General features: G+C 43.0%; 1 protein-coding gene across 7 annotated transcripts in view; it reads left to right on the top strand.

Moving 5' to 3' along the window:
- The window catches only part of CASP6 (caspase 6), a 63,666-nt gene that overhangs the window by 12,374 nt on the left and 23,660 nt on the right, over window positions 1–27,632 (top strand). The window contains exons 1-4 of one of the 7 annotated variants that reach the window (XM_056564714.1): window positions 4,302–4,321; window positions 10,318–10,367; window positions 16,837–16,995; window positions 20,786–20,827. In XM_056564714.1, the coding sequence (XP_056420689.1) occupies window positions 10,334–10,367; window positions 16,837–16,995; window positions 20,786–20,827 (235 nt within the window). In that variant the 5' untranslated portion in view covers window positions 4,302–4,321; window positions 10,318–10,333. Of the gene's footprint in view, window positions 1–4,301; window positions 4,322–6,794; window positions 7,000–10,073; window positions 10,368–16,836; window positions 16,996–20,785; window positions 20,828–22,079; window positions 22,099–27,632 lie in introns of those variants that run through there. The other 6 variants (XM_056564730.1, XM_056564721.1, XM_056564704.1 and 3 more) reach the window with 6 other exon arrangements.

The following is a 27,632-nucleotide window of genomic DNA, read 5'->3' on the forward strand; positions in this document are numbered from 1 at the left end:
CCAAGCTGATCCACAACGCAGCTGGCGTTCTCAAGAAACAAGGGGGTGAGCTGGTTTACCTTGTCTGTTGTTCACATATGTTTATATTTTTTTTTACAGTTTTTTTAATGGGAAAAGGGGGGTGATTTAAACTTTTATTAGGGAAGGGGTTATATCATCTTTATTAACCCCTTAAGGACCCAGCCATTTTACACCTTAGGACCCGGCCATTTTTTGCACATCTGACCACTGTCATTTTAAACATTAATAACTCTGGAATGCTTTTAGTTATCATTCTGATTCCGAGATTGTTTTTTCGTGATATATTTTACTTTAACATAGTGGTAAAATTTTGTGGTATCTTGCATCCTTTCTTGGTGAAAAATCCCCAAATTTGATGAAAAATTTGAAAATTTTGCATTTTTCTAACTTTGAAGCTCTCTGCTTGTAAGGAAAATGGATATTCCAAATAATTTCTTTTATTCACATATACAATATGTCTACTTTATGTTTGCATCATAAAATTTACGTGTTTTTACTTTTGGAAGACACCAGAGGGCTTTAAAGTTAAGCAGCAATTTTCCACAAAATTTCCAAACTCACAATTTTTCAGGGACCAGTTCAGGTTTGAAGTGGATTTGAAGGGTCTTTATATTAGAAATACCCCACAAATGACCCCATTATCAACACTGCACCCCCAAAGTATTCAAAATGACATTCAGTCAGTGTTTTAACCCTTTAGGTGTTTCACAGGAATAGCAGCAAAGTGAAGGAGAAAGTTCACAATCTTCATTTTTTACACTCGCATGTTTTTGAATTTTTACCAGGTGTAAAAGGAGAAAATTTATACTTATATTTGTAGCCCAATTTCTCTTGAGTTAGCACATACCTCATATGTCTATGTAAAGTGTTCGGCGGGCGCAGTAGAGGGCTCAGAAGCGAAGGAGCGACAAGGGGATTTTGGAGAGTACGTTTTTCTGGAATGGTTTTTGGGGGGCATGTTGCATTTAGGAAGCCCCTATGGTGCCAGAACAGCAAAAATAAAAACACATGGCATACCATTTTGGAAACTAGACTCCTTGAGGTACGTAACAATGAATAAAGTGAGCCTTAATACCCCATAGGTGTTTCACGACTTTTGCATATGTAAAAAAATAAAAATAATACCCCCCAAAATTTGTAACCCCATCTCTTCTGAGTATGAAGGTACCCCATAAGTTGACCTGAAGTGTACTACGGGCGAACTACAATGCTCAGAAGAGAAGGAGTCATATTTGGCTTTTTGAGAGCAAATTTTGCTCGGGGGCATGTCGCATTTAGGAAGCCCCTATGGTGCCAGGACAGCAAAATAACCCCCACATGGCATACCATTTTGGAAACTAGACCCCTTGAGGAACTTAACAAGGCATAAAGTGAGCATTTACCCCCCACTGGTGTCTGTCAGATCTTTGGAACAGTGGGCTGTACAATATGTTTCATTTGCACAGCCCACTGTTCCAAAGATCTGTCAGACACCAGTGGGGTGTTAATTCTCTCTGCACCCCTCATTACATTCCGTGAGGGGTGCAATTTCCGAAATGGGGACACATGTGGGGTTCTGTTTTTTTGCGTTTGTCAAAACCGCTGTAACAATCAGCCACCCCTGTGCAAATCACCTCAAATGTACATGGCGCACTCTCCCTTCTGGGCCTTGTTGTGCGCCCCCAGAGCACTTTGCGCCCACATATGGGGTATCTCCGTAGTCGGGAGAAATTGCATTACAAATTTTGGGGGGCTTTTTTCCCTTTTACCTCTTGTCAAAATGAAAAGTATAGGGCAACACCAGCATGTTAGTGTAAACTATTTTTTTTTTTACACTAACATGCTGGTGTAGACCCCAACTTCACTTTTTCATAAGGGGTGAAAGGAGAAAAAGACCCCCAAAATTTGTTAGGCAATTTCTCCCGAGTACGGTGATACCCCATATGTGGCCCTAAACTGTTGCCTTGAAATACGGCAGGGCTCCGAAGTGAGAGCGCCATGTGTATTTGAGGCCTGAATTAGGGATTTGCATAGGGGTGGACATAGGGGTATTCTATGCCAGTGATTCCCAAACAGGGTGCCTCCAGCTGTTGCAAAACTCCCAGCATGCTTGGACAGTCAACGGCTGTCCGGCAATACTGGGAGTTGTTGTTTTGCAACAGCTGGAGGCTCCATTTTGGAAAGAGTGGCGTACCAGACGTTTTTATTTTTATTGGGGAGGGGGGCTGTGTAGGAGTATGTGTATATGTAGTGTTTTTCACTTTTTATTTTATTTTGTGTTAGTGTAGTGTTTTTAGGGTACAGTCACATGGGCGGGGGATTACAGCGGGTTTCCCGCTGCGAGTTTGAGCTGACGCGCAAAATTTGCTGCATTGCAAACTTGCACATTCACGGGGGGGGGGGGGGGGGGGGGGAATCTCCAGCTGTTGCAAAACTACAACTCCCAGCATGCACAGTCTATCTATAGTTTAGCAACAGCTGGAGGCACACGGGTTGGGAAACACTGAGTTAGGAAACAGACAATGTTTCCCAACCAGTGTGCCTCCAGTTGTTGCAAAACCACAACTCCCAAACATTCTCAGGCATGCTGGAAGTAGTAGTTCGGCAACATCTTTAGAGCCAGATGTTGCCGAACTACAACTCCCAGCACGCTTGGAGTTGTAGTTTTGCAACATCTGGAGGACTACAGTTTGCAGACTACTAATACAGTGGTTTCCTATCTGTGCCCTTCCAGATGTTGCAAAACTACAACTCCCAGTATGCCAAAACTGTCCAGGCATGCTGGGAGTTGTAGTTCTGCAACATCTGAAGGGCCAGATGTTACAGAACTACAACTCCCAGCATGCCTGGACAGTAAGGCCATGCTGAGGATGTGTAGTTTTGCAACATCTGGAAGGGCACAGTGGTCCCAAAACTGTGGACCTCCGTAAAGCGACATGCATTGCTGGATTGGGACCCTGTATACTACAACTCCCAGCATGTCCAGACAGCCCTTGGCGTCTGGGCATGCTGGGAGTTGTAGTATACAGGGTCCCAATCCAGCAATGCATGTCGCTTTACGGCGACATGCATTGCTGTAAAGGGCCCGACCGCGGCTGAAGAGGAACTCACCTGTCGCCGCCGCCGCTGTCTTCATCGCCGGGATCCGGGTCTTCAGGGACGAGGCAAGTACCGGGGCCGGTCCCCAGCACTCCCCCGTCCCCCGCTGCTTCCTCCGGTCTTCCTCACGTCCTCTCCGGACTTCCAGGGGCCGGGCAGGGCGGGAGGAAGTAACCGCCCCCCACCCTGCGATTGGTCGGTTAACTAACCGACGGATCGCAGGGGATAGGAGGAGGTGGCATACTTCAGCATGGTCCTGGCTGCCTGTGACAACCGGGATCATGCAAAATAAAAGAAAACAAACTTTCTCTTACCTGCCAACGAGCCCCAGTACAGGTGTTCGGTCCCCGGGCTGTATTCTTCTTACTTCCTGTTAGCCCGGCACGTCGCACGGAGCTTCAGCCTATCACTGGCCGAGGCGGGACATCGCTGGGGCCGGTGATAGGCTGAAGCTCCGTGCCGGGCTAACAGGAAGTAAGAAGAATACAGCCCGGGGACTGAACACCTGTACCGGAGTGTACCGGAGCTCCGGGGGCTCGTTGGCAGGTAAGAGAAAGTGTGTTTTCTTTTATTTTGCAGCCCGGACTACTCCTTTAATCTCAGGCAAGGAGAATTAATTCGGTGATCGGACAATGAGGAGGCAGGTAGGGACCCTTATGGTGTCCGTACAGCTGATCGGGGCACCGTGCTTTCACCACGGTAGTCCCGATCAGCCCGACCTACCCAACAGGTCATGTTTTCAGAATTTCCATAGCAGTTTACAGTTGATATAACTGTGGTGATGCCTGAATCACTGACCATAATTATATCACCTGTGAAAGACTAAGGAAATCCTGAAAACATGACCTGTTGGGGGGTATTGAGGACCGCGCTAGAGAAACACTGGCCTACGGAGAATTGGCGCAATTAGCATCCGCCTTGCTTCTGCACTTGGCTGTGCTAATGTATCTAAGGTGGTGAGCTGACCTTGGCTGTTTGCTCTTATTTATCGTCAGCAATAACTGGACACCGTCAGACTGTACAGAGCCCTATGATGCCAACAATGCATTGCCAGAAGGAATGACACATTTCCAGCTTTCTATGGAAACCTGCTCCAATATGTGTAATTTTATGAGGAATACAAAGCTTTATTAAAATAGACTGGACAGGAGAATTGATGGGTCCTTTATTACCTTGCATAGTCTGCCGTGCGATGGTCCTGTGCAGAGCCTGTGTAGGCCTGGTATCTGATCACTGTGTGGTCTCTGTATTATTGTTATATAAATGCTGGGGTACTGGTAGAGTACACCTGACTGTGGGAATCATTTCATTGTTGTGTTCATAGTGTAGTTTACATATTCAAGTAGTAGTAACAGGTTTGACCAACTTAGGTCAAATTCTCTGCAGCAGGTAATGCGTACTCCACCCCTAGACATCGTATCCCTTATCCAAAAGATTGGGGATAAGATGTCTGATTGTGGGGGTCAAACTGCTGGGACCCCCGCAATCTCTGTGCCGGAACTCTGGACTGAACATTACACCAGAAATGTCCCATAGACATAATTGGAGAAGGCATGGCGTGACGTAATGACCACGGCCTCCCGAACCCAGCGCTCCGAATATAATGTTCAGAACTCTAATGTTCATTTGGATCAGGGATAAGATGACTAGTGGTGTAGAACCCCTTTTAAGTACCAAGGCTGCTTTGTTATCCAACACTGAATACGAGTAATTTCTAGCTCCCATTACAGAAATGTAAGTGTAACTACACTACACACTATGGGGCACTGACTGTGTCTGGCATGTGTGGGCTTATATTCATACATATGTTTAAAGGGGTAGTCCAGTGGTGAAAAACTTATCCCCTATCCTAAGGATAGGGGATAAGTTTGAGATCGCGGGGGGTCCGACCGCTGTGCCCCCTGCGATCTCTCTGTACGGGGCCCCGGCTCTCCGCCGAGATAGCGGGTGTCGACCCCCTCATGAGGCGGCGGCCGACACGCCCCCTCAATACATCTCTATGGCAGAGCCGGAGATTGCCGAACGCAGCGCTTCGGCTCTGCCATAGAGTTGTATTGAGGGGGCGTGTCGGCCGCCGCCTCGTGCGGAGGTCGATACGCCCCCTTCCCGCGGGCTGTTGGGGCTCCGTACAGGAGATCGCAGGGGGCCCCAGCGGTCGGACCCCCCGCGATCTGCAACTTATCCCCTATCCTTAGGATAGGGGATAAGTTGCTCACCACTGAATCACCACTGGACTACTCCTTTAAGGCAGTGTTTCCCAACCGGGGTGCCTCCAGTTGTTGCAAAACTACAACTTCCAGCACCAGCTGTTCTGGCATTCTGGGAGTTGTAGTTTTGAAACAGCTGGAGACACCCTGGTTAGGAAACACTTGCGTAAGGGTCTATGAGAGAGATTAATCAATTCCTTTGTAGAGGAAGAGTGGTGCATTTGCCCATAGCAACCAATCAGATCGCTTTTGATTATTCAGAGGCCTTTTTAAAAATGAAAGAGCTGATTGGTTGCTATGGGCAACTGCACCACAGATTGGTAGAAATCTCCCCCTATGAACCTACATCCTTTGACAAAAATGACATGTATAAACTCCTTGTATATTTGCAATGAAATGTACGTTTTTTCATGTTTTTTTTTTTATACAATAATATGCGCTTTCAAGTAATCCAGCTAAAACCATCAGTTATGTTATAGCATGCATTTAGTTACGCCATATATTCTAGTCTACTATGAATACGTAATACAGTGGTCCCTCAACTTACAGTGGCCTCAACATACAATAGTTTCAACATACAAAAAAGAATGTGGATTGTACATACGCTGGATATAATTCCATTACACATCTGTAGGGCCCTGCGGTTTGTGGATTGGTTACATTTTTATTCATTAATAAATCTTTTATAACAGTGTCTAGTGAATCCATTCCTCCATCACATACCTGTTTGAACAGGTTGGAGACTGAGGACTGAGTACTCCCTTTTTTTATAGTTTCAACATACAATGGTCTTTTCTGGACCATTGTAACTTGAAACCAGACTCAACATACAATGCTATGGAATCTGCAAAACATATCAATGGCTGGAAGAACCGACCAATCAGAATGGACATTTCACCTAAAGTATTCCTAAAGTGCATGCACTGACTGGTGTCTGGTAGCGCCCCCTACAGTACATGTTCTGTACTACTTTTAACCTATGCCATGGTTAGCTGCTCCTTTGGACACCAAGTAAGGGCGGCTCCATTTTACTTTTTTTTAGGGCATTATGTGTACTGTAGAGGACCCTGCAGAAGCTCTTGTCCTCTACATAGACCAGTGTCTTTGGCTGTCCGGGCATGCTGGGAGTTGTAGTTTTGCAACAGCTGGAGGCACCCTCGTTGGTAAACACTGACATAGACAGTGATTACAGCTCCCAGCAGATCTTTCTTCCTTTTATATGTAAGGATTTGCTTTATCTCTATTACTTATCTACTTATTTTTCTTTAATCCTCACTTTTTCCTATTTTTGGATGACATTTTGGTGGCTTCAGAACCAATTACCAGGTTTCCATAGAGTTCTGGTCTCAACATACAATGGTTTCAACATACAATGGTCGTCCCAGAACCAATTAATATTGTAACTTGAGGGACCACTGTAGTAGTACACTGTGGTAATAACAGGAGGAGGAAGGGAACACAAGAAAGGCGAACTGTTTGTGAGGGAGAAGGGAGGAGGCAGAGAGGCTGCTGGGAGGAGATTCCTGGTTATGAGGAAGTGAATAACAAAAAGAAAGAAAACTACCTTCAAGGCAGGGATAAGTGTACAGATATACAGTACTACCAGGACTCCATGTAAACAGGGAGAGCGGTCACCTGTCCAGCACAAAGATCCAGGTCGGTCCACACATCAGCATGTCAAGTGAATCAACAGGTCGGTAGATTGTCTGTATACTCATATGCTATACACTGTATATCCCTCTCTCATTTTTTGTGTATGTTATGCGCCATAAGCCAGCCTGTGCAATATACAATAATACAGCGTACCTATCAGTATACTGGGAAATTAGAGAAGGACAATTCAATGCGCCAAACAGCAATTCCTCATAACTTACCTATAAGGAGGTTGCTAAAATGCAGGTGGGAACCAGGCGGAAACTCCCTGCGGCAATACTAATCCAGAACTATGGAATGACCTAATAAATGATATATGTCAGGTGTAAAGAAGAAATAAAAGCTTTGGGTCAAAATGTAAAGTAATGTCACGTAGAGATGGGTGTATTTCTATAGTATGTGTTTTTTAAACTGTTTTTAGATACATGGTATGGCGCAAACAATAGTGAAACATATCAATTACTGAAGCTTATAAGTGTTTCCCAATAGAGATGAGCGAATTTACAGTAAATTCGATTCGTCACGAACTTCTCGGCTTGGCAGTTGATGACTTTAGCCTGCATAAATTAGTTCAGCTTTCAGGTGCTCCGGTGGGCTGGAAAAGGGGGATACAGTCCTAGGAATGAGTCTCCTAGGACTGTATCCACCTTTTCCAGGCAATGGGAGCACCTGAAAGCTGAACTAATTTATGCAGGATAAGTCATCAACTGCCGAGCCGAGAAGTTCGTGACGAATCGAATTTACTGTAAATTCGCTCATCTCTATTTCCCAACTAGGTTACCTCCCAGTTGTTGCTTAACTAAACCCCCCAGCATGCCCAGAGTTTTAATTTTGCAACAGCTGGAGGCACTCTGGTTGGGAAGTGCTGATCTAAGCGTCTTAGTTTGATCTTAGTCAACTGTAATGTGATCTAGATCAGTGGTCTTCAACCTGCGGACCGCCAGAGGTTTCAAAACTACAACCCCCAGCATGCCCGGACAGCCGATGGCTGTCCGGGCATGCTGGGAGTTGTAGTTTTGAAACCTCTGGAGGTCCGCAGGTTGAAGACCACTGATCTAGATCATCTGTTGCTGGACTGCTCTTTGTTTGGGATTTGGTTGCTACTCTGGTGTAATCATTGTCAGATTTAGGAAATTTGGCATAATAAACATAACAGAGCAGCGCCACTATGCACGCGCCACCATTGTTATCAAATATTGACTCGTTTTGCCGCTGCAGAGACCTATCCATGATGCTGCCCTCCAGATTGACTGCACAAGTCATTCATCACTCTACAGTGCTAAATCACTAACCTACGGCTGCTGGGGAAAAGGGTTTGGGGTTTTTATTGATACTGTGGTTAATGCCCATGTGGACATACTGTGACTCTGCTCTAAAGTAAATGGTCACAACAGATCTGTCTACAGTGTAAATACGTGATGTCATTTGAGAACTATGCTTCATTGCATGTGACACCGTCCACATCTCTATATAACAAGATAAACAGTGTAATAAACATGTTTATTAGTTATGGGTATATAGAGTTCCAGCATACTTAATGGTAATTTATGCAGTGTGTTTGTCTGCGACCCCTATATGTGATATCAGTATTTATGAGGCTGAATTCACACCCTGATCTTAGCACTTTTTCGAAGAATAAAATCCTTTACCACTGCACTGGTATATAACCAAAAATAAGGGCATAAATACTGCAATATAAATAGGGCAAAAATACATAATGACACCAAATAGCCACTAGGTACCAAAAATAACAACTTTATTGAATATTACATACAGATAAAATCACTGTCACCAACTTTATTTTTTGATATGTTGTAGTACTTATGTACTACAACATATCTTTAATATACTTTTATTATTATTTTTTTTAAATTAAAATGCTTTAATTTACATTTGAAAACCGGCCACTAGGGGGTCTCCCTCCTAGTGGCCGGCTGCAGCCTGGTGTGACGTCACGCCTGAAAAAGGACTGATGCGGCCGGGCATCGATCCTTTTTCATTCAGCCTGCGCTCGCTCCCTGCCTGTCAATGCTCGGAAATGCATTGCCGTCTATGGCGCATTTCTGAGTGGTCCTAGCAACAGCTTGTTGTTCCGGTGTCTGTAAATAGGGCCTTATACACTTTTGTGTCACGTTTGATGAAAGGGTTTAACCACACTAAAAAGGGGCTTGGCCTTTATATATAAAAAGGCGTGGCTTAAGATGCAATACCATGTGCCAAAAATGCACCAGAATTCTGGTGTAAAAATCCTGGCACACGTTAAGCCAAAAGTTGGTCTAAACTTAAACTAGACAATCTACAAATGTGATTTTTCTAATAACTGGAGCCTCTTCGCTAAATCTGGGACATTCTGAAAATGCTTACCTAGGTTAAGACAGTTTATGCAAATCTGGGCCACTGAGTTGTATGAAGTCTTGTGTACTACAGCAGTCATAGCTGCTAAAGTGGCACGGTCATCTACAAAAACTAAAAAACTATGATGCATGGGAGGCTCAAATGGTGATGTGAACCCAGCCTTAGCTAAATGCTTCTCTCTCTGTCTCCCTCCTTGCTGCAGGAGATGGATTCTATAGAAAGTCTATGGAGCCTGTCTACTGCAGCAAGGAGAGAGACAAGGAGAGAAGTGCTTAGCTAAGTGCTTCTTCCCACTTGTTCTAGTGATCAGTGGGGGTCTCAGCACCCAGACCCCAAAATATCAAACACTGTGTCTGAGATATCAAAAGTGGTTATTGTTGTTTTTTCCTTCAAAATCAATGACACAAAAAGCATCCGTGTAGCCCAGGGCTAATACATGTATAGACATGCCACCTTCCAGCAAGTTGTTAGCAGATCTTGCATTTGTCACTTGTTTACTGCATAGCTGCCTTATTTCCCAGAAAGTAAAGGGAAGTATTTTCCTCATAATCCTTTTATCTAATTAATATCTTAGAGGAAACCTGTCACCAGGATGGCTTCCATATAAAATAGTGCATTTTACATCATCTGTAAGTTTGCACTGATGTCACCACCAAATTTATCATAAGAATTCCAATAGGAGGCTATTTAACTTTAATAAAAACAATGTTGAATCGCGAATTCCAATAGGAGGGCAAAAGAAATGATCTTCTTGTCCCCCAAACCCTTGCACACAGGGATGGAATCAACACCCAGCCAACTTGGGCAAATGCCAGGGCCCCTTCCTCCTGTGGTTCATTTGGCCTCCTTAACTGTAAGCGCATCCTAATGAGGCACTTACAGTTGCATCCAGCACTCAGTTTTAACAAATTGAAGAGCTATTGGCTCCTTGCTCTGTTACTCTCACTCTTATCGGCACCAATCGGCACTTTCTTTACATTCTGTTGCATGTGTGGGGAGGAAGACGAGACCCCGCTAAAATGATTGGAAGCCAAGAGCAAGATCCAAGAGAAGGTGAGTACAGTATTTGTTTGTTTTATACATCTTAAAGAAGGGAAAACTACCTACAGGGCATGCCACCAACAGGGGGACTAACTACAGGGGCGACCGACCTACCTGCAGGGGATAATATATACAGAGGGATACTACATACTAGGGGTCCTGCCTACATGGGGGATAATATATACTTAGAGGCCAACCTATATGGGGGATACTACCCACAGGAGCACCCATCTACTTTGGGGAACCTACATAATGGGCAAAACTACCCACTGGGAAAACCTGTCTACCAACTAAAGTGACCTGCCTACCTAATGAAGGGGACCTTATTGTGTACTTCAGGGTCACATTGCGACCTTCTGGAAAGGTTGGTAAGGCTTAACAGGATGATGTGGTCTCCTACAGCCTATTACAATTTACAAATAATTTTATCACTTACACCACAGGTAGGTGTGAAAACTGTGGCAAATCCACATGCTTTTTTTTTTTTTTTTCTCAAATCTTGGTGAATTCATTTACGGGAATCTTTTTATTAATTTCAGTAGTTGCAAATTATTGTACAAATCACATCATGTCAATTTGGGGCATCTTACTTCAGCTTGTCTTTTTATTAATAAAAGCATATGGAATACCAATCGTAATACATTTTTCTCCTATGATTAAACATAGGCAAAGGCTTTGGCAGCAAATTCTGTGTAACAATATGTGACAGCCATAGTATCCAGCAGAGACATTGAATTGCATCATATCTGTTGGCAAATTGAGTGTAACATATTGCTGCCATATTGAAGTGGCTTTTATTTGGATGGTGATACGTACGCAATTGTTGAGCAGTAGTATGGCATTAAAGTTTACATAAAAAAACCGCAGGAGCAGCCCTTCTGACATCATTGCACTGTCTTTGTCATGTTGCTCAAATTTCGGTCTCTTGAGGGTGGATTTAATGGTTCTGTGTACGTGAGAGCTGCTTGGGAATATTGAGTGGCAGGTGCATCTCCTAATGGAAACGTTCTTTCCCAAGATACTATATTTGTTTTGATCATACAGAATCTGTCTCCAAGCTCCCATTTCTATCACACAAGGAACATTCTAAAAACTTCTAATCTTCTAACTTTTTTTAGTATTTCACAATGGTTGAGGTTATCTTGTTTGTCTGCCAAATTAACAGTATAAATAGTCACACGACCCAGGCTCAGACTAGCCCATCAGTGAAATGTATCAGGCATAAAATAAAGATGGTGTGCACAAAAATGTGCAACTTCTGTACGCCTGAAAGCAGACACAAATGAATGATACATTTATCCTATGGATTTACAATAAATGTGTGCAAAACCAAAAGGCGCTTGGAGATTTTTAAGTGGCACCATGCCAACAATTTTACAGTGGGCAGAGCTTACCAAAGAAAGGGCAGGGCCTTACGTGCCAGCTGGATTCAGTAAAACTTGTGCCTGAATATATGTGCACTGATTGATAAATCTGGTGTGATCAAACACTGGTGATGGATAGGGGAAGGAGAGGCACGGCACCCCAGCAATGCGTTCCACGGAGCGAACTCCGCTTCATGACAGGCGACCATAGCAGTCACAGCTGAAGCTTGTAGCTTCCGTGTTTATGATGTTACACCATGCTCCCTCCTTGGGAGGGGACGTGACGGCTAGTACATGGCGTGACGTCACAAACACAGAGGCTCCAAGCTTCCGTGTTCAGAATGCTGCATTGCCAACCCAGAGATCGCGGGGGTGAACGTACCCTAATGCAGGTTTTTAATATAAATCAAAAGTCCTATTTGTTGTTATTCCGATTATCCCTATTTACATAAGGTAGATGCCCACATAACAAATGCCTAATATAAGGTTATCCTCAGACTGACTCCCAGCAGAAGGGCATTTTTATAATGACCTTGTAGGGCTTGCTGGGGAAATTAAAATTCTCTGAGATTGCTCTACAGACCCATCAACTATGAGAGGCTATGTAAAATAGGCCAATGTCTGCAGTACAAGAATACATTACTAGAATACATGCTGTAAACCCCTGATATGACAGCTCTGCAAGACAGAAGCAGAATAATAAAATTCCTTTCAGTCCAGTTTATGATCAGAATACTTGCTAAGCTAAAATAAGTGATTCCAATAACAACATTATATATTGGATAACTGCTATAGAAATCACCAATATGTGCTTTGATGTGGCCTAAGGTAGAAGGTATCACTCACACTAACCTGCTGGTACAGACTTACAAAATGTGAATATGCAATATGTACCAGGGATGTTCACTAACCCCGAGTGCACTGTGACATTGGCCCGCATCTTCCAGGTTAACACCCTCTTCATGTTGCTTCCTCTGTGAGATCTCTATCGCAATCTCACATACTGCTGGCTCCCAGTAACAATTGCGCATACGCCACTTCAGTATGTAGCTTCCCGACCCTTGCCAACTTCCCGCCGCTGGGGACCCCCCCCCCCCCCCCCCGTTCTCTCTGCTGCATCCGGCCCCTCAATGCAGGTCTATGGGATGGGGCGTGATGGCAGTCACACCGCCCTTCCATAGACTTGCATTGAGGGGGCATGGCAGTGATGTCAGGAGCCTCTGCCCCCCCCCCCCCCCTTCGCCAGTCATTTGGCACTAAGCGAAGTTCGCTCTGTACCCCGAATTTCTGGGGTGCCGCAGCAGAGATCGGGACCCCAACAATCAGACATCTTATCTCCTATTTTTTGGATAGGGGATAAGATGTCTAGGGTCAGAGTACCCTTTAAGGGCTGGTCCTGCTGGACTCCTACGAATAGGAACTGCATTCCTGCTGTGGAAAAAGTGCAGGAACTCCGTTCCCATGAGTTCCTGCAGGACTTGAGCCCTGAATAGCACATGGCACCGCGATCAGTGCCGCACGCTATTAGCCACGGGTCCCGGCCGTTGTTAGGTTCTGGGCCCAACCCGCTATGACGCGGGGCCACGGTGTGGCCTCGCGTTATAGAAGTGGGCGGAGGGCGGACAGGAATCCAACTCCGTCCCCAACAGGTTAAGCAGGACAAAGTGAGATGCAAAAGAGAGTCCAGTATAGCGCAGGTTATAAAAGAATACAGTACAGCACAGGATATAAGAGAATCCAGTATTGCACAGGTTATAAGAAATGTCGATAATGAGATAAAAAGCTCAAATCCACATTGAGTCCCCTGTTTTTGGAATAAAAAAACTGTATAATTTTAGCTTCAAATGTCTTTCTCTCGTGTGTTTTTGAAATTCCCTTTCGGTATGCTGATTGTAAGGTCATGTATGGAGTGGCCTATTTGGGTAAAATGGTGTCCAACTGGGGTGCAGCAGTCGTCTTCTTTATGGCGGTTGATGGAATGTCTGTGTAGATTCATCCTTTTATTGAGTTTCTGGCCGATTTCACCAATGTAGCATCCCATGTCACACTTGGTGCATTGTATCATGTAGCCCACATTTGGGGATGTGCAGGAGTATAGTCCCTTAACCCCTTAAGGACCGGAGGTTTTTCCGTTTTTGCATTTTCGTTTTTTGCTCCTTGCCTTTAAAAAATCATAACTCTTTCAAATTTACACCTAAAAATCCATATGATGGCTTATTTTTTGCGCCACCAATTCTACTTTGTAATGACGTCAGTCATTTTGCCCAAAAATCTATGGTGAAGCGGGAAAAAAAATCATTGTGCGACAAAATTGAAAAAAAAAACGCTGTTTTGTAACTTTTGGGGGCTTCCGTTTCTACGTAGTACATTTTTCGGTAAAAATGACACCTGATATGTATTCTGTAGGTCCATACGATTAAAATGATACCCTACTTATATAGGTTTGATTTTGTCGGACTTCTGGAAAAAATCATAACTACATGCAGGAAAATTAATACGTTTAAAATTGTCATCTTCTGACCCCTATAACTTTTTTATTTTTCCGTGTATGGGGCGGTATGAGGGCTCATTTTTTGCGCCGTGATCTGAAGTTTTTAACGGTACCATTTTTGCATTGATAGGACTTATTGATCACTTTTTATTCATTTTTAAATGATATAAAAAGTGACCAAAAATGCACTATTTTGGACTTTGGAATTTTTTTGCGCGCACGCCATTGACCGAGCGGTTTAATTAATGATATATTTTTATAATTCGGACATTTCCGCACGCGGTGATACCACATATGTTTATTTTTATTTTTATTTACACTGTGTTTTTTTTTTTATTGGAAAAGGGGGGTGATTCAAACTTTTAATAGGGGAGGAGTTAAATGATCTTTATTCACTTTTTTTTTCACTTTTTTTTTGCAGTGTTATAGGTCCCATAGGGACCTATAACACTGCATACACTGATCTTCTATGTTGATCACTGGTTTCTCATAAGAAACCAGTGATCAACGATTCTGCCGGATGACTGCTCATGCCTGGATCTCAGGCACTGAGCTGTCATTCGGCGATCGGACAGCGAGGAGGCAGGAAGGGGCCCTCCCGCTGTCCTGTCAGCTGTTCGGGATGCCGCGATTAGCCGCGGCTATCCCGAACAGCCCGACTGAGCTAGCCGGGATGCTTTCGGTTTCACTTTAGACGCGGCGTTCAACTTTGAACGCCGCGTCTAAAGGGTTAATAGCGCGCGGCACAGCGATCAATGCCGCGCGCTATTAGCCACGGGTCCCGGCCGTTGTTAGAGGCCGGGCCCGACCCGCTATGACGCGGGGCCACGCCGTGGCCCCGCGTTATAGATCGGGAGTGGACACATGACGTTCCAGTACGTCATGTGTCCTTAAGGGGTTAATGTTATATGTCTTGTTGTTGTGGGTGGCTCCCATCTTGGTGCAGATATGTTGACAGAGTTTACAGCGAGGTTTGGTGCAGGATTTGGTCCCATTGTCTGTGTCTGTTCTTTCTGTAGGTAATTTTCGGCTGACCAGCTTTTGTTTTAAATTGTGTGGTTGTCTGAAGGCCAAGATGGGAGGTTCCGGGAGGATTTCTTTTAGCATCTCATCTTCCGCCAATATCGTCTGCAGGTCCTTGATAATTTTGCGTATTCCTTTATATTAGGTAGGTAAGCAGGCCCCCCTCCCTCCTTTCATGTTACTTAGGTAAATCTCCACCCTCTCCTCTTTTATATTAGGTATGTAGCCCCCCTCCTCTTTATATTAGGCAGGCAGGCAGGCTCCTCCCCCCTCTCTCATTCGCCAGCAGTATGTGTGAAAACAAAATGAAAAACTTACCTTCTCATCACACCCACTAAGTCCCATTCTGTCCTGCCCACCCGGTAATGTCTGTGTCCTAGCCTAGGTGGCGTGATTATGTCAAATAATTGTGCCACCTGTGCTTTGACGCAGACGGCCTGCGTGGGTGAGTGGAATGAGGGGCGGGGCTGGGAGCTTATAGTTCTTAGCTCCGTCACTCTGCGGCCACTGCATACAAGGTATGCTAGTGTGAGTGGGCAGCCCGACCGTGCTTCCTTCTATGGGACCGGGTCAAGTGGCCAAGCACAGGCCGGCCTACTGGGAATTCTTCCAGTAGGCCAGCTTGGCCCTGGGAGGAACATAAGGCTTTGTGAACTACTGTACAAGCTCTTTATCAGTGAGCATGAGCCCTTAGGGTAAGTTGCCACAGTGTATTTGGTGGATTTTGCATCTGTATTTGTGGACAGAGAGTATCCCATGGAAGGAGGACCTGGATCACTGAAGCATCTGCACAGGAGTACTGGGGGATGTGAGTTAAAGGGAATCTAGGTTCCAAACTGTTGACACTGTTAGAGCAAAGAGACACATGGTACCTTTCATATATCTGTCTCTGCTTCTATAATGTAAACAAATGCTATTATTTTCTGGTGCCAAAGAGGTGTTCCCTGTGAGCCCTGTTTCCAAATCTCCCACTAATACAAACCTATGCACATGTGCTGCCCACAGTCAGTAAGCTCCCCTAGATTTGTATTCGTGATGTGCCAGAGAGATTTAGAAAGAAGGTTTGGCACTGGAAGCTGAGAACTGAAAGTGAATCAAGCCTGGGAGGGGGAGCAAGGAGGTGTAACAGCCCTCAGCACTTCAAGGGCTATGGAACACCTGACTCTTGGCACCAGAGAATGAAAGCATTTTTCTACGTAACGGAAGCACAGACTGATATGTGAGAGTACTACGTGTCTCCTTGCCCTAACAGTTACATTACACTGTTTAAAGCAAAACTAAATGCAAGGCTGTTTTCTGCAATGAAGAAAAATCTGGTACAAAAAGTGTGCCAAAATTAGTTTTTGAGTTTTTGGTGGATTTCCCTGCACATTATTTACGAGGAAGCATGATAATTAGTTCACATGGGTTAAATTTGCTGAACATAATTCTGCATCAAATCTGACTCCTGAAAAGTTACCATCACATTTCCTGGTAAATATGATAGTAATATACTTTTTAGAGATCAGCCAAGCAGGTCTGAAAATCTTCTTCCAAGACATACAAAAACACACATATGCAATGGCTTTCTAGCTATAAGTCCCTGTTTTATCTTCACATTTAGAAGTGACAAAGCCGTCTGCAGAGCAGCAGAGTGTGCTGGACTCGCAGCGCAAAAGACCAATGCCCATGGTGCACACTCTCAAGGCGAGTCGTCCCAGGGTGACCAATACAGCACCCACAGATGTCAGTAATGAAAGGGTGTTGCCTGGAAAGGGACCAGGTGAGGTGTATAATATACTCCAATAATTGTTCTATTGTACTGTATGTATGTTTTTGTTTTTGCTTTTCATACATTTTGTTCTAATAAATTGTACACTGTAGGACCAGCTAATGACTACATTTGGGCCGTCCATGTTCGTATACACAGGCATCCTTGACAGTTTGTTGATGTATACATGCCATGGAAGGCACAATTGTGGTGTGAACCCACTCTTGCAGAGAAAGGCAGGGAAGTACTATACAACAGTATATATAACAGTATCAATGTACTGCTGGAATGGCAGGACAACACTCCAGCGACCGAATACTGGATTAAAAGCTAGTCAGCTGTGTCCCAGTCAGATAGTCATGAAGGACTGCCGCACATTATTAGCCATGTAAACATGGTTTGAGACTGCATTCAAGTAATAGTTATTTTCTCCCCTCACCACCTTACCTCAGATTTGGTTTTCCTCATCTTTTCCAAATGATGTGTTTCTCTTATGAGGTTCTCTCTCTTATTTGAGCCAGCATTGGTTGTTTGGATGGCTTTAGTATGTGATCGCTGGGCCTGCCCGGCTTGTTCATTTCTATTTGTGCTCTGCTGAGCATGTGTTATATCCCCTTGGTTATTTTCTACTCTTCAATAAAGTTTCGAAATTGAAAAAGAAAAAAAAAGTTCAGCCACATCAATATTGATAAATCCCACCAGTACACTACAAAAATGTCCATCCAAAAGTTTGGCTGGAAGGAGGCCTGCTATAGAAAACATGTCACATGATATGTTTAATATAACAACTCTGTGAGGACCTTTCTACTTCTCTATGACAATGGTGACAGTCACCTGAATAACAACACTAAGGTCGAGTTCACACTTGTGAATCTCTGGACAGAAAACTTCCGTCTGGAGCTTCTGAGCACAGCCTGTACCAACTAAATAATTCGGCGCTGGACCACGCAGACATTACCGTCCCCATAGACGCGAATGTCTGCGGAGCGGATTTGCGCTTGGAAATGCCGGTGCAGCAGAGTCCTGTTGGTGCCAATGGGAATCCACTACACACTGCGAAGTATTCAAGGCGGACTTCCCATCCGGAAAATGTAATCGAATAATTTTGCCAGAACATTGAACCTGTATTTCAAAACGAAATTCCGTTCTGAAATTCCATAGTGTGAACCCGGCCTAAATGTCTTGTAGCATGGTGCCATATAGAATGAGCTAAATATAGAATTAGCTGCATGTATTGTATAACATACTACATCAAATATATGTTCAGATGTCTGATGTTACATGTTGTACAGTAAAATGTGTCTATCTGTAACAACATATGGGATCACATTTCTTGAGTGAAACACATCTTAGTACGTCTGACCAAGACCAAGGTAAGTAAACAGCATTCTAATCTATAATAAAATGCCAAATATCACCATTCATATGACTAAAAGTTAGGGGAGATGACCTGCTTCTTGTGTTTACCAATAACCATAAACCATAGACTTGTTCCTGTTTATTTATACATATTATAAGGTGTACAGCCTTTACACCTTGCTAAATTATTACAGGCTTCCCCATGCATGGCATGTAACATTAGTGTTATATAATTTATTCTAATATGACTGTTAGGTCGCACTCAGACCCTTATACCTGAGGGGTCCCAAAAACTTCTTTACCCCATAAAAAGTACTCAGTATTTTAAATGGCACATGGTAGGCTTTGGTTTAAAGGGGTACTCCAGTGGATTTTTTTTTTTAATCAACTGGTGCCAGAAAGTTAAACAGATTTGTAAATTACTTTGGTTTAAAAATCTTAATCCTTTCAGTACTTATCAGATGCTGTATACTACAAAGGAAGTTCTTTTCTTTTTTTTAATTTCTTTTCTGTCTGACCACAGTGCTCTCTGCTGACACCTCTGTCCATGTCAGGAACTGTCCAGAGCAGGAGCAAATCTCCATAGCAAACCTATACTGCTCTGGACAGTTCCAGAAATGGACAGAGGTGTCAGCAGAGAGCACTGTGGTCAGACAGAAAAGAAATAAAAAAATTTTAAAAAAAACTTCCTCTGTAGCATACAGCAGCTGATAAGTATTGGAAGGATTACGATTTTTAAATAGAAGTAATTTACAAATCTGACACAAATAAAAATATGTGTGCAGCTCACAACCTAGTATCCGAGGTTAAATGTGGTTGATAGATCGGTCCCCACCGACCAAGAAAATAAATATTAAAGAAAAAGTCTCAACCACACCTCAAGAATACCACCCGACTGGGTACACAGTGAAAATTAATCGAAACAGATTGTTTGAAAAAATTTAACGTTTTATTAAAATAAAGTAATAAGATAAATTGTAAAAAAAAACTCTTTCAAATAAAAAACATTTTAACAGAGCAATACTGTATACAATTCTTAACCATTGGGCCCTAATAGTAGAGTTTGAAATAGAGTAGATATAGCTCTGCTAATTAATTAAAATATTTATAGATGCCGACCATCCGGAATAAGCTGTTAGTCCCGCAATTGGATGTTTAAATGTAAGATCAGTCTCTATAATGGTTATAATGGGCTGCCCATAGTCTTTAAGAGGTTAAATGGTTTTCACCGTGACCGCTGGTCCAATACTGCGACGGGCCGGAGATGGTAGATGATGCGGTTATTATGATGTTACCGGCGGTTTGTCAGCAGAATGTTCTCACGAGTCCTTTTAAGAGCGGGGCTCTGACAGGAGACTCCCACGTTGGAGGTCCGTAATAGCGGTATGCAGCTGTTGTAATATCGGACCCTCACTGAGTTGTTGAAGCAGAGTACTCGTGGTGATGGCAGTATGCTTAGTAGATCAACACGCCCGGTAGGTGGAACTCTCGATTAAGGTAACAGGTGTAAGAGCAGCTTCCTTCTATTAGTAAATGCTGGATTCTGAATAGGCAGTGCTTCTCTGTATCACTCTGTTCAGACTAAGTCTGAGTCTAGACGCGTTTCAGGGTGCTTAATACCGACCCCTTCCTTAGTAGTAGGGTGTCCCTCCTAGGGGTCTAGGGGAGGTGTGTGTGGCCATCAGGTTCCTCACCTCCCTGCTAACGCCAAGGGGAATGGGGTCCCTTAGCAGCATCGGCAAAAAGGGACATCGAACCTGGAACCTTGCAGGAACCTTTTGGTCCGGAGGTGAAGGGATAAGGTTTGTTGGGGGCTTAAGAAGGGCATGTGATAGACCGCATCCTTTGTGCACTTTTTTTAGTGTAACACGTTTGCACTTTTTCTTGCACTTTGGGTGAGCACGTTCCTCGGCTCTTAGATAAAAAAAATCAGTGCTTCTTTAGATGGCAGGTCAGGGCGTATAATAGGGCCCTTGGGCACACTCCAGGTAAACTAATATACTGTGTCATGTCCTATACATGGCCTAAGGGTGTGGTGCATGACACGGAGAAAAGAACACTACAGAGAGAATCACTGTGTCATGCATAACACAGTCTATTTATTCTACCCTGAGTAATTCTTTAATATACCTTAGGATGCTAAGATGTTTTTTGGTTGTGAGCATAAGAGAACTAAGGACAGGAACGTAGTCAATATAAAAAGAGCTTAAATTATCACACACAAGTCTTGGTCACTGAAGAAGAACAAAACATCTTATCAGTTTTTTTGTTTGCATGCTTTTATGCCAGATAGTAACTAATAAATGACTGACATAACAGCCTATGTGGATAGATACTTGATGATGACAACCATACTATTAAAAAACAATTATACCGGAAAATGTATCTGTATAGCTCATGGTGGTAGATATGAAGCATATGAACTTATTATTGTATTTTACAGGTCAAGAAGAAATTGACAGCAGAAAAATACCTGATAATAAAGGTAGTGTTTTATTTACTTATCCTCTTACTTAAAGGGGTATTCCGGGCAAAAATATTTTATCCCCATCCAAAGGATAGGGGATAAGGTGTCTGATCGCGGGGGGCCCGCTGCTGAGACCCCCCGCAATCTTCCTGCAGCACCTGCATTCTATGCTGAATCTCCAGTTTCGGAAACCTCCAGGTTTCCGGGACTGGGGACGTGACGTCACGCCAGACCCCCTCCATTCATGTCTACGGGATGGGGCGTGACGTCACGCATAGAATGCAGGTGCTGCAGGAAGATTGCAGGGGGTCTCAGCAGCGGGCCCCCCGCGATCAGACACCTTATCCCCTTGCCTTTGGATAGGGGATAAAATATTTTTGCCCGGAATACCCCTTTAATAAACTTCTAGGCTTTGTGTGCATGTTTGTTAATTACTTACATAGTCACACTAGCCTCTTCTAAGTAGAATAACTAATCTAACTAAAATAACTAGCCATAACTATGCCAAGTCAAGGACAGTATGCTCTAAGTCATTTTCTGACCTTCCAATGTTTATTATGTCTATGACCATTTCCTCACGATGCAATTTAGACATGAAATTATATGGCACTGATATGAAACCTTTGGATCTCTAGCTGTTGTAAAAATAACACTATAAAAGCCTGTTGGTGTCAAAAGAGAGTTGTCATTTTCTAACAACTGTGGAGCCACATGTTGTAGCCCAAGGGTTGCCACCATAATTTGCAGCACTTTAAATAGGCAATCTGTCTGGTGCAGGGATACCCATCTGTAAGGCCCCTTTCACACTGTACACAATGTATCAGTTTTAAAGGAAATCTGTCATCAGAATCACCCGCACTAAACCTGTTACACGGGCTTGTAGTGCGGGTGATCCTGATTAAAACGCTTCTTACCTGGTTAAAAATGGTTGAGCGCTTCTTAAGATATACTTATTTTTAGTTTTCTGTTATTCCCTGGCTTGGGACTCAGTGGGAGGTGTTATCATCTGGGACTCGGCCACACATCATTCTAGCTGGGCGGAGCTGCCGCCCGGCTCATGAATATTCATGAATTTATCCTCGTAATCTAACTCCTTTTTCTAGGTCTGGTGGGGAGGGCCGCGAGGATAAATTCATGAATATTCATGAGCCTGGCGGCAGCTCCGCCCAGTTAGAATGACGTGTGGCTGAGTCCCAGATGATAACACCTCCCACTGTGTCCCAAGCCAGGGAATAACAGAAAACTAAAAATATAGATATCTTAAGAAGCGCTCAACCATTTTTAACCAGGTAAGGAGGGTTTTAATCAGGATCACCCGCACTACAAGCCTGTGTAGCAGGTTTAGTGCGGGTGATTCTGATGACAGATTTCCTTTAAAGATCCGTTTGATGTTCCGTTATGAAAACCCTGAAAATCGGCCGTTAAACGGCCATGAAGAAACCCATATGGCCGTTAGAAAATCCCATTATAGTCTATGGGATTTTTACATTATCCGTTTTAACCCGTTATAGGCGTTATTAATAATGGACGTTATTTTATGACGGTAGAATGAACGGAAGAAATAGTGCATGCAAAATAACGGCTGGTATTAATAACGGACTATAACAGGTTAAAACGGATCTTGTAAAAATCCCTCAAACTATAATGGGATTTTCTAACCGACAATTTTTGGGGTTTTCATAACGGAACATCAAAACGGATCTTTAACCCCTTAAGGACGCAGGACGTAAATGTACGTCCTGGTGCGGTGGTACTTAACGCACCAGGACGTACATTTACGTCCTGTGCATAACCGCAGGCATCGGAGCGATGCCCGTGTCATGCGCGGCTGATCCCGGCTGCTGATCGCAGCCAGGGACCCGCCGGCAATGGCCGACTCCCGCGATCTTGCGGGCGTCCGCCATTAACCCCTCAGGTGCCGGGATCAATACAGATCCCGGCATCTGCGGCAGTGCGCGATTCAAATGAACGATCGGATCGCCCGCAGCGCTGCTGCGGGGATCCGATCATTCAGAACGCCGCACGGAGGTCCCCTCACCTTCCTGCTTCCGGCTCCCGGCGTCTCCTGCTCTGGTCTGTGATCAAGCAGACCAGAGCAGAAGATCGCCGATAACACTGATCTTTTCTATGTCCTATACATAGAACAGATCAGTATTAGCAATCATGGTATTGCTATGAATAGTCCCCTATGGACTATTCAAGTGTAAAAAAAAATGTAAAAGTAAAAAAAAAGTGAAAAATCCCCTCCCCCAATAAAAAAGTAAAACGTCCGTTTTTTCCTATTTTACCCCCAAAAAGCGTAAAAAATTAATTTTATAGACATATTTGGTATCGCCGCGTGCGTAAATGTCCGAACTATTAAAATAAAATGTTAATGATCCCGTACGGTGAACGGCGTGAACGTAAAAAAAATAAAAAAAAAGTCCAAAATTGCTACTTTTTTAATACATTTAAAAAAAAAAATTATAAAAATGTATTAAAAGTTTTTTATATGCAAATGTGGTATTAAAAAAAGTACAGATCATGGCACAAAAAATGAGCCCTCATACCGCCACTTATACGGAAAAATAAAAAAGTTATAGGTCATCAAAATAAAGGGATTATAAACGTACTAATTTGGTTAAAAAGTTTGTGATTTTTTTAAGCACAACAATAATATAAAAGTATGTAATAATGGGTATCATTTTAATCGTATTGACCCTCAGAATAAAGAACACACGTCATTTTTACCGTAAATTGTACGGCGTGAAAACGAAACCTTCCAAAATTAGCAAAATTGCTTTTTTCTTTTTAATATCCCCACAAAAATAGTGTTTTTTGGTTGCGCCATACATTTTATGATATAATGAGTTATGTCATTACAAAGACAACTGGTCGCGCAAAAAACAAGCCCTCATTCTAGTCTGTGGATGAAAATATAAAAGAGTTATGATTTTTAGAAGGCGAGGAGGAAAAAATGAAAACGTAAAAATTAAATTGGCTGAGTCCTTAAGGCCAAAATAGGCTGAGTCCTTAAGGGGTTAAAGGGGTTATCCAGGAAAAAAACTTTTTTTTACATATCAACTGGCTCCAGAAAGTTAAACAGATTTGTAAATTTACTTCTATTAAAAAATCTTAATCCTTCCAATAGTTATTAGCTTCTGAAGTTGAGTTGTTGTTTTCTGTCTAACTGCTCTCTGATGACTCACGTCCCGGGAGCTGTGCAGTTCCTATGGGGATATTCTCCCATCATGCACAGCTCCCGGGACGTGACATCATCATTGAGCAGTTAGACAGAAAACTTCAGAAGCTAATAACTATTGGAAGGATTAAGATTTTTTTAATAGAAGTAATTTACAAATCTGTTTAACTTTCCGGAGCCAGTTGATATATATTAAAAAAAGGTTTTGCCTGGAATACCCCTTTAACCCCTTAACGACGCAGGACGTATATTTACGTCCTGCGCCGGCTCCCGCGATATGAAGCATCTTATCATATCGCATCATATCGCGTCGGTCCCGGCGCTAATCAACGGCCGGGACCCGCGGCTAATACCACACATCGCCGAACGCGGCGATGTGCGGTATTAACCCTTTAGAAGCGGCGGTCAAAGCTGACCGCCGCTTCTAAAATGAAAGTGACCCGGCTGCTCAGTCGGGCTGTTCGGGACCGCCGCGGTGAAATCGCGGCGTCCCGAACAGCTGATCGGACACCGGGAGGGCCCTTACCTGCCTCCTCGGTGTCCGATCGGCGAATGACTGCTCCGTGCCTGAGATCCAGGCAGGAGCAGTCAAGCGCCGATAATGCTGATCACAGGCATGTTAATACACGCCTGTGATCAGGATGAGAGATCAGTGTGTGCAGTGTTATAGGTCCCTATGGGACCTATAACACTGCAAAAAAAAGTAAAAAAAAAGTGTTAATAAAGGTCATTTAACCCCTTCCCTAATAAAAGTTTGAATCACCCCCCTTTTCCCATAAAAAAAATAAAACAGTGTAAAAAAAATAAAAAATAAACATATGTGGTATCGCTGCGTGTGTAAATGTCCGAACTATAAAAATATATCATTAATTAAGCCGTACGGTCAATGGCGTACGCGCAAAAAAATTCCAAAGTCCAAAAAAGCGTATTTTGGTCACTTTTTATACCATTAAAAAAATGAATAAAAAGTGATCAAAAAGTCCGATCAAAACAAAAATCATACCGATAAAACCTTCAGATCACGGCGCAAAAAATGAGCCCTCATACCGCCCTGTACGTGGAAAAATAAAAAAGTTATAGGGGTCAGAAGATGACATTTTTAAACGTATAAATTTTCCTGCATGTAGTTATGATTTTTTCCAGAAGTGCGACAAAATCAAACCTAGATAAATAGGGTATCATTTTAACCGTATGGACCTACAGAATAATTATAAGGTGTAATTTTTACCGAAATATGCACTGCGTAGAAGCGGAAGCCCCCAAAAGTTACAAAATGGCGTTTTTTTTTCGATTTTGTTGCACAATGATTTTTTTTTCCGTTTCGCCGTGCATTTTTGGGTAAAATGACTAATGTCACTGCAAAGTAGAATTGGCGACGCAAAAAATAAGCCATAATATGGATTTTTAGGTGGAAAATTGAAAGGGTTATCATTTTTAAAAGGTAAGGAGGAAAAAACGAAAGTGCAAAAACGGAAAAACCCTGAGTCCTTAAGGGGTTAAACAGATTTGTAAGTTACTTCTATTAAAAAAATCTTAATCCTTTCAGTACTTATGAGCTTCTGAAGTTAAGGTTGTTCTTTTCTGTGTAAGTGCTCTCTGATTTTGTCTCGGTAACCGCCCAGTTTAGAAGCAAATCCCCATAGCAAACCTCTTCTAAACAGGGCGGTTCCCGAGACACGTGTCATCAGAGAGCACTTAGACAGAAAAGAACAACCTTAACTTCAGAAGCTCATAAGTACTGAAAGGATTAAGATTTTTTAATAGAAGTAATTTACAAATCTGTTTTAACTTTCTGGAGCCAGTTGATATATAAAAAAAAGTTTTTCCCTGGATAACCCCTTTTAAAACAGATACAGGTTGCCGAGCATGGACAGTCCGCTTCAGATCACACCAGATTGTCAGTGATATTCAAGTCCGGGGACTGGGATGGCCATTCCAGAACATTGTACTTGTTCCTCTGCATAAAGGCCAGAGTAGATTTTCAGCAGTGTTCTGGGTCGTTGTCTTGTTGAAGTATCCAGCCCCGATGTAATTTCAACTTTGTGACTGATTCCTCTACATTATTCTCAAGTATCTGCTGGTATTGAATGGAATCCATGCAGCCTTCAACTTGAACAAGACTCTCAGTACCCACGTCATGAGGGAACCTCCACTAAATTTTACTGTGGGTAGCAAGTTTTTGTCTTCGAATGCTGTGGTCTTTTGACGTCATGCATAACTCCCCTTGTTATGACTTAATAACGCCAAATTGGTTTCATCAGTCCACAGCCCTTTCTTCCACAATGAAGCTGGCTTGTCCAAATATGCACACCTGCTGATCCAAATACCCAATTATTTATAAATGAAAATCATGGAAATTATCAGGGGTGCCTAAACTTTTGCATTTGACTGTAGATATGAAGAAGTATAGTGTAGGGGAAAAGTTCAAGGTCCTGCACCCATTCACAGTTCACACTCAAGCCAGGTAATCTCACTCCCTGTGGGCTGGACCATTGTTTAGGGGGATGCACAGTCTGTAGTATAGGTGGTAGTCCTGATCATAAGGTACAGTAATCACACCAGACAAAACATTGATGAAGGTTAAATACCAATGATCGCCAGGTGTAATAGAGCAAGTGGGGATAACAAATGGCAGAAGTAAAGGGCTACAAGAACAATTCAGTGATTGTTTGTGAGGCCCTGACTGATACCAAGCCATGTAATAGGCTAAGTAAACAATCACCGATCTAGAGGATTTGCAGTCTTATCAGGTGCAGTCAGGCTGTGTAATACAGCCTTTAGTCACAGCCTTTAGTCACAGCCTTTCATAAGGGTGAAGGTACAGACTTGCTTTGACAGCAATTGAAAAATTGTCTGTAAGTGGCTGGAGCAAGGGGGCTCCCTGAGGGGTTTGTAGAACTCTGAAAAATTAGGTCCTCAAATTCTCTTCTCCCGATTCTTATGGTTAATTTCTGATGCTGATGCTTACAGCAGGAAAACATAACCTAACAGCCCAAAGGCTATGTTCACACAGTGGAATTTTTAGCCTTCCAATCAGATCCCGTTCTCTTATTGCCCTGGGAGTGCTGTTACATGGGGAGTACCACCTATCTTTATTACTCCACGGCTCCTGTCCTATCTGCTCTTCCATAATGTGTATTTTACCTGCAGTTAGTGGTGTCAGATGTGTTTTTTTTTTTTTGTTTTTTTTTTTGCTTATTTCCTTTTTTTATTTTATTGCATGGGGCTATACAGCATTGTCTGCAGTTTGTAACATAATCTCTAGCCGTTTATAATTAGTTCAGCCTAGAGAATTATTGTTGTATACTAAAATCTCATAAGTCGCATAGAGTAATAGTACTTATTTCTAACAACCTGCTTATGACATACTAGGCATCTCTACAATACTGCCGAATATTGTTTTTTTATATTTATATACAATGCATTCTAACCCTTTATTTTATGTTGTGGTCTTGTACCAGAGCACTGGTTTTCATTAAGAATATCTCTTTACAGTCTCCCTGTCCCACCCACTACAGCATAAAGCTGCCACCACCATGCTTCACTATAGGGAGGGTATTTGGCAGGTGATGGGTAGTGCCTGGTTTCCTCTACATGATGCTTTGATCTTGGTTTCATCAGATCAGAGAATCTTGTTTCTCA

The sequence above is a fragment of the Hyla sarda genome, chromosome 1 (genome assembly GCF_029499605.1).
Source record: "Hyla sarda isolate aHylSar1 chromosome 1, aHylSar1.hap1, whole genome shotgun sequence".
Lineage (NCBI taxonomy): Eukaryota > Metazoa > Chordata > Amphibia > Anura > Hylidae > Hyla > Hyla sarda.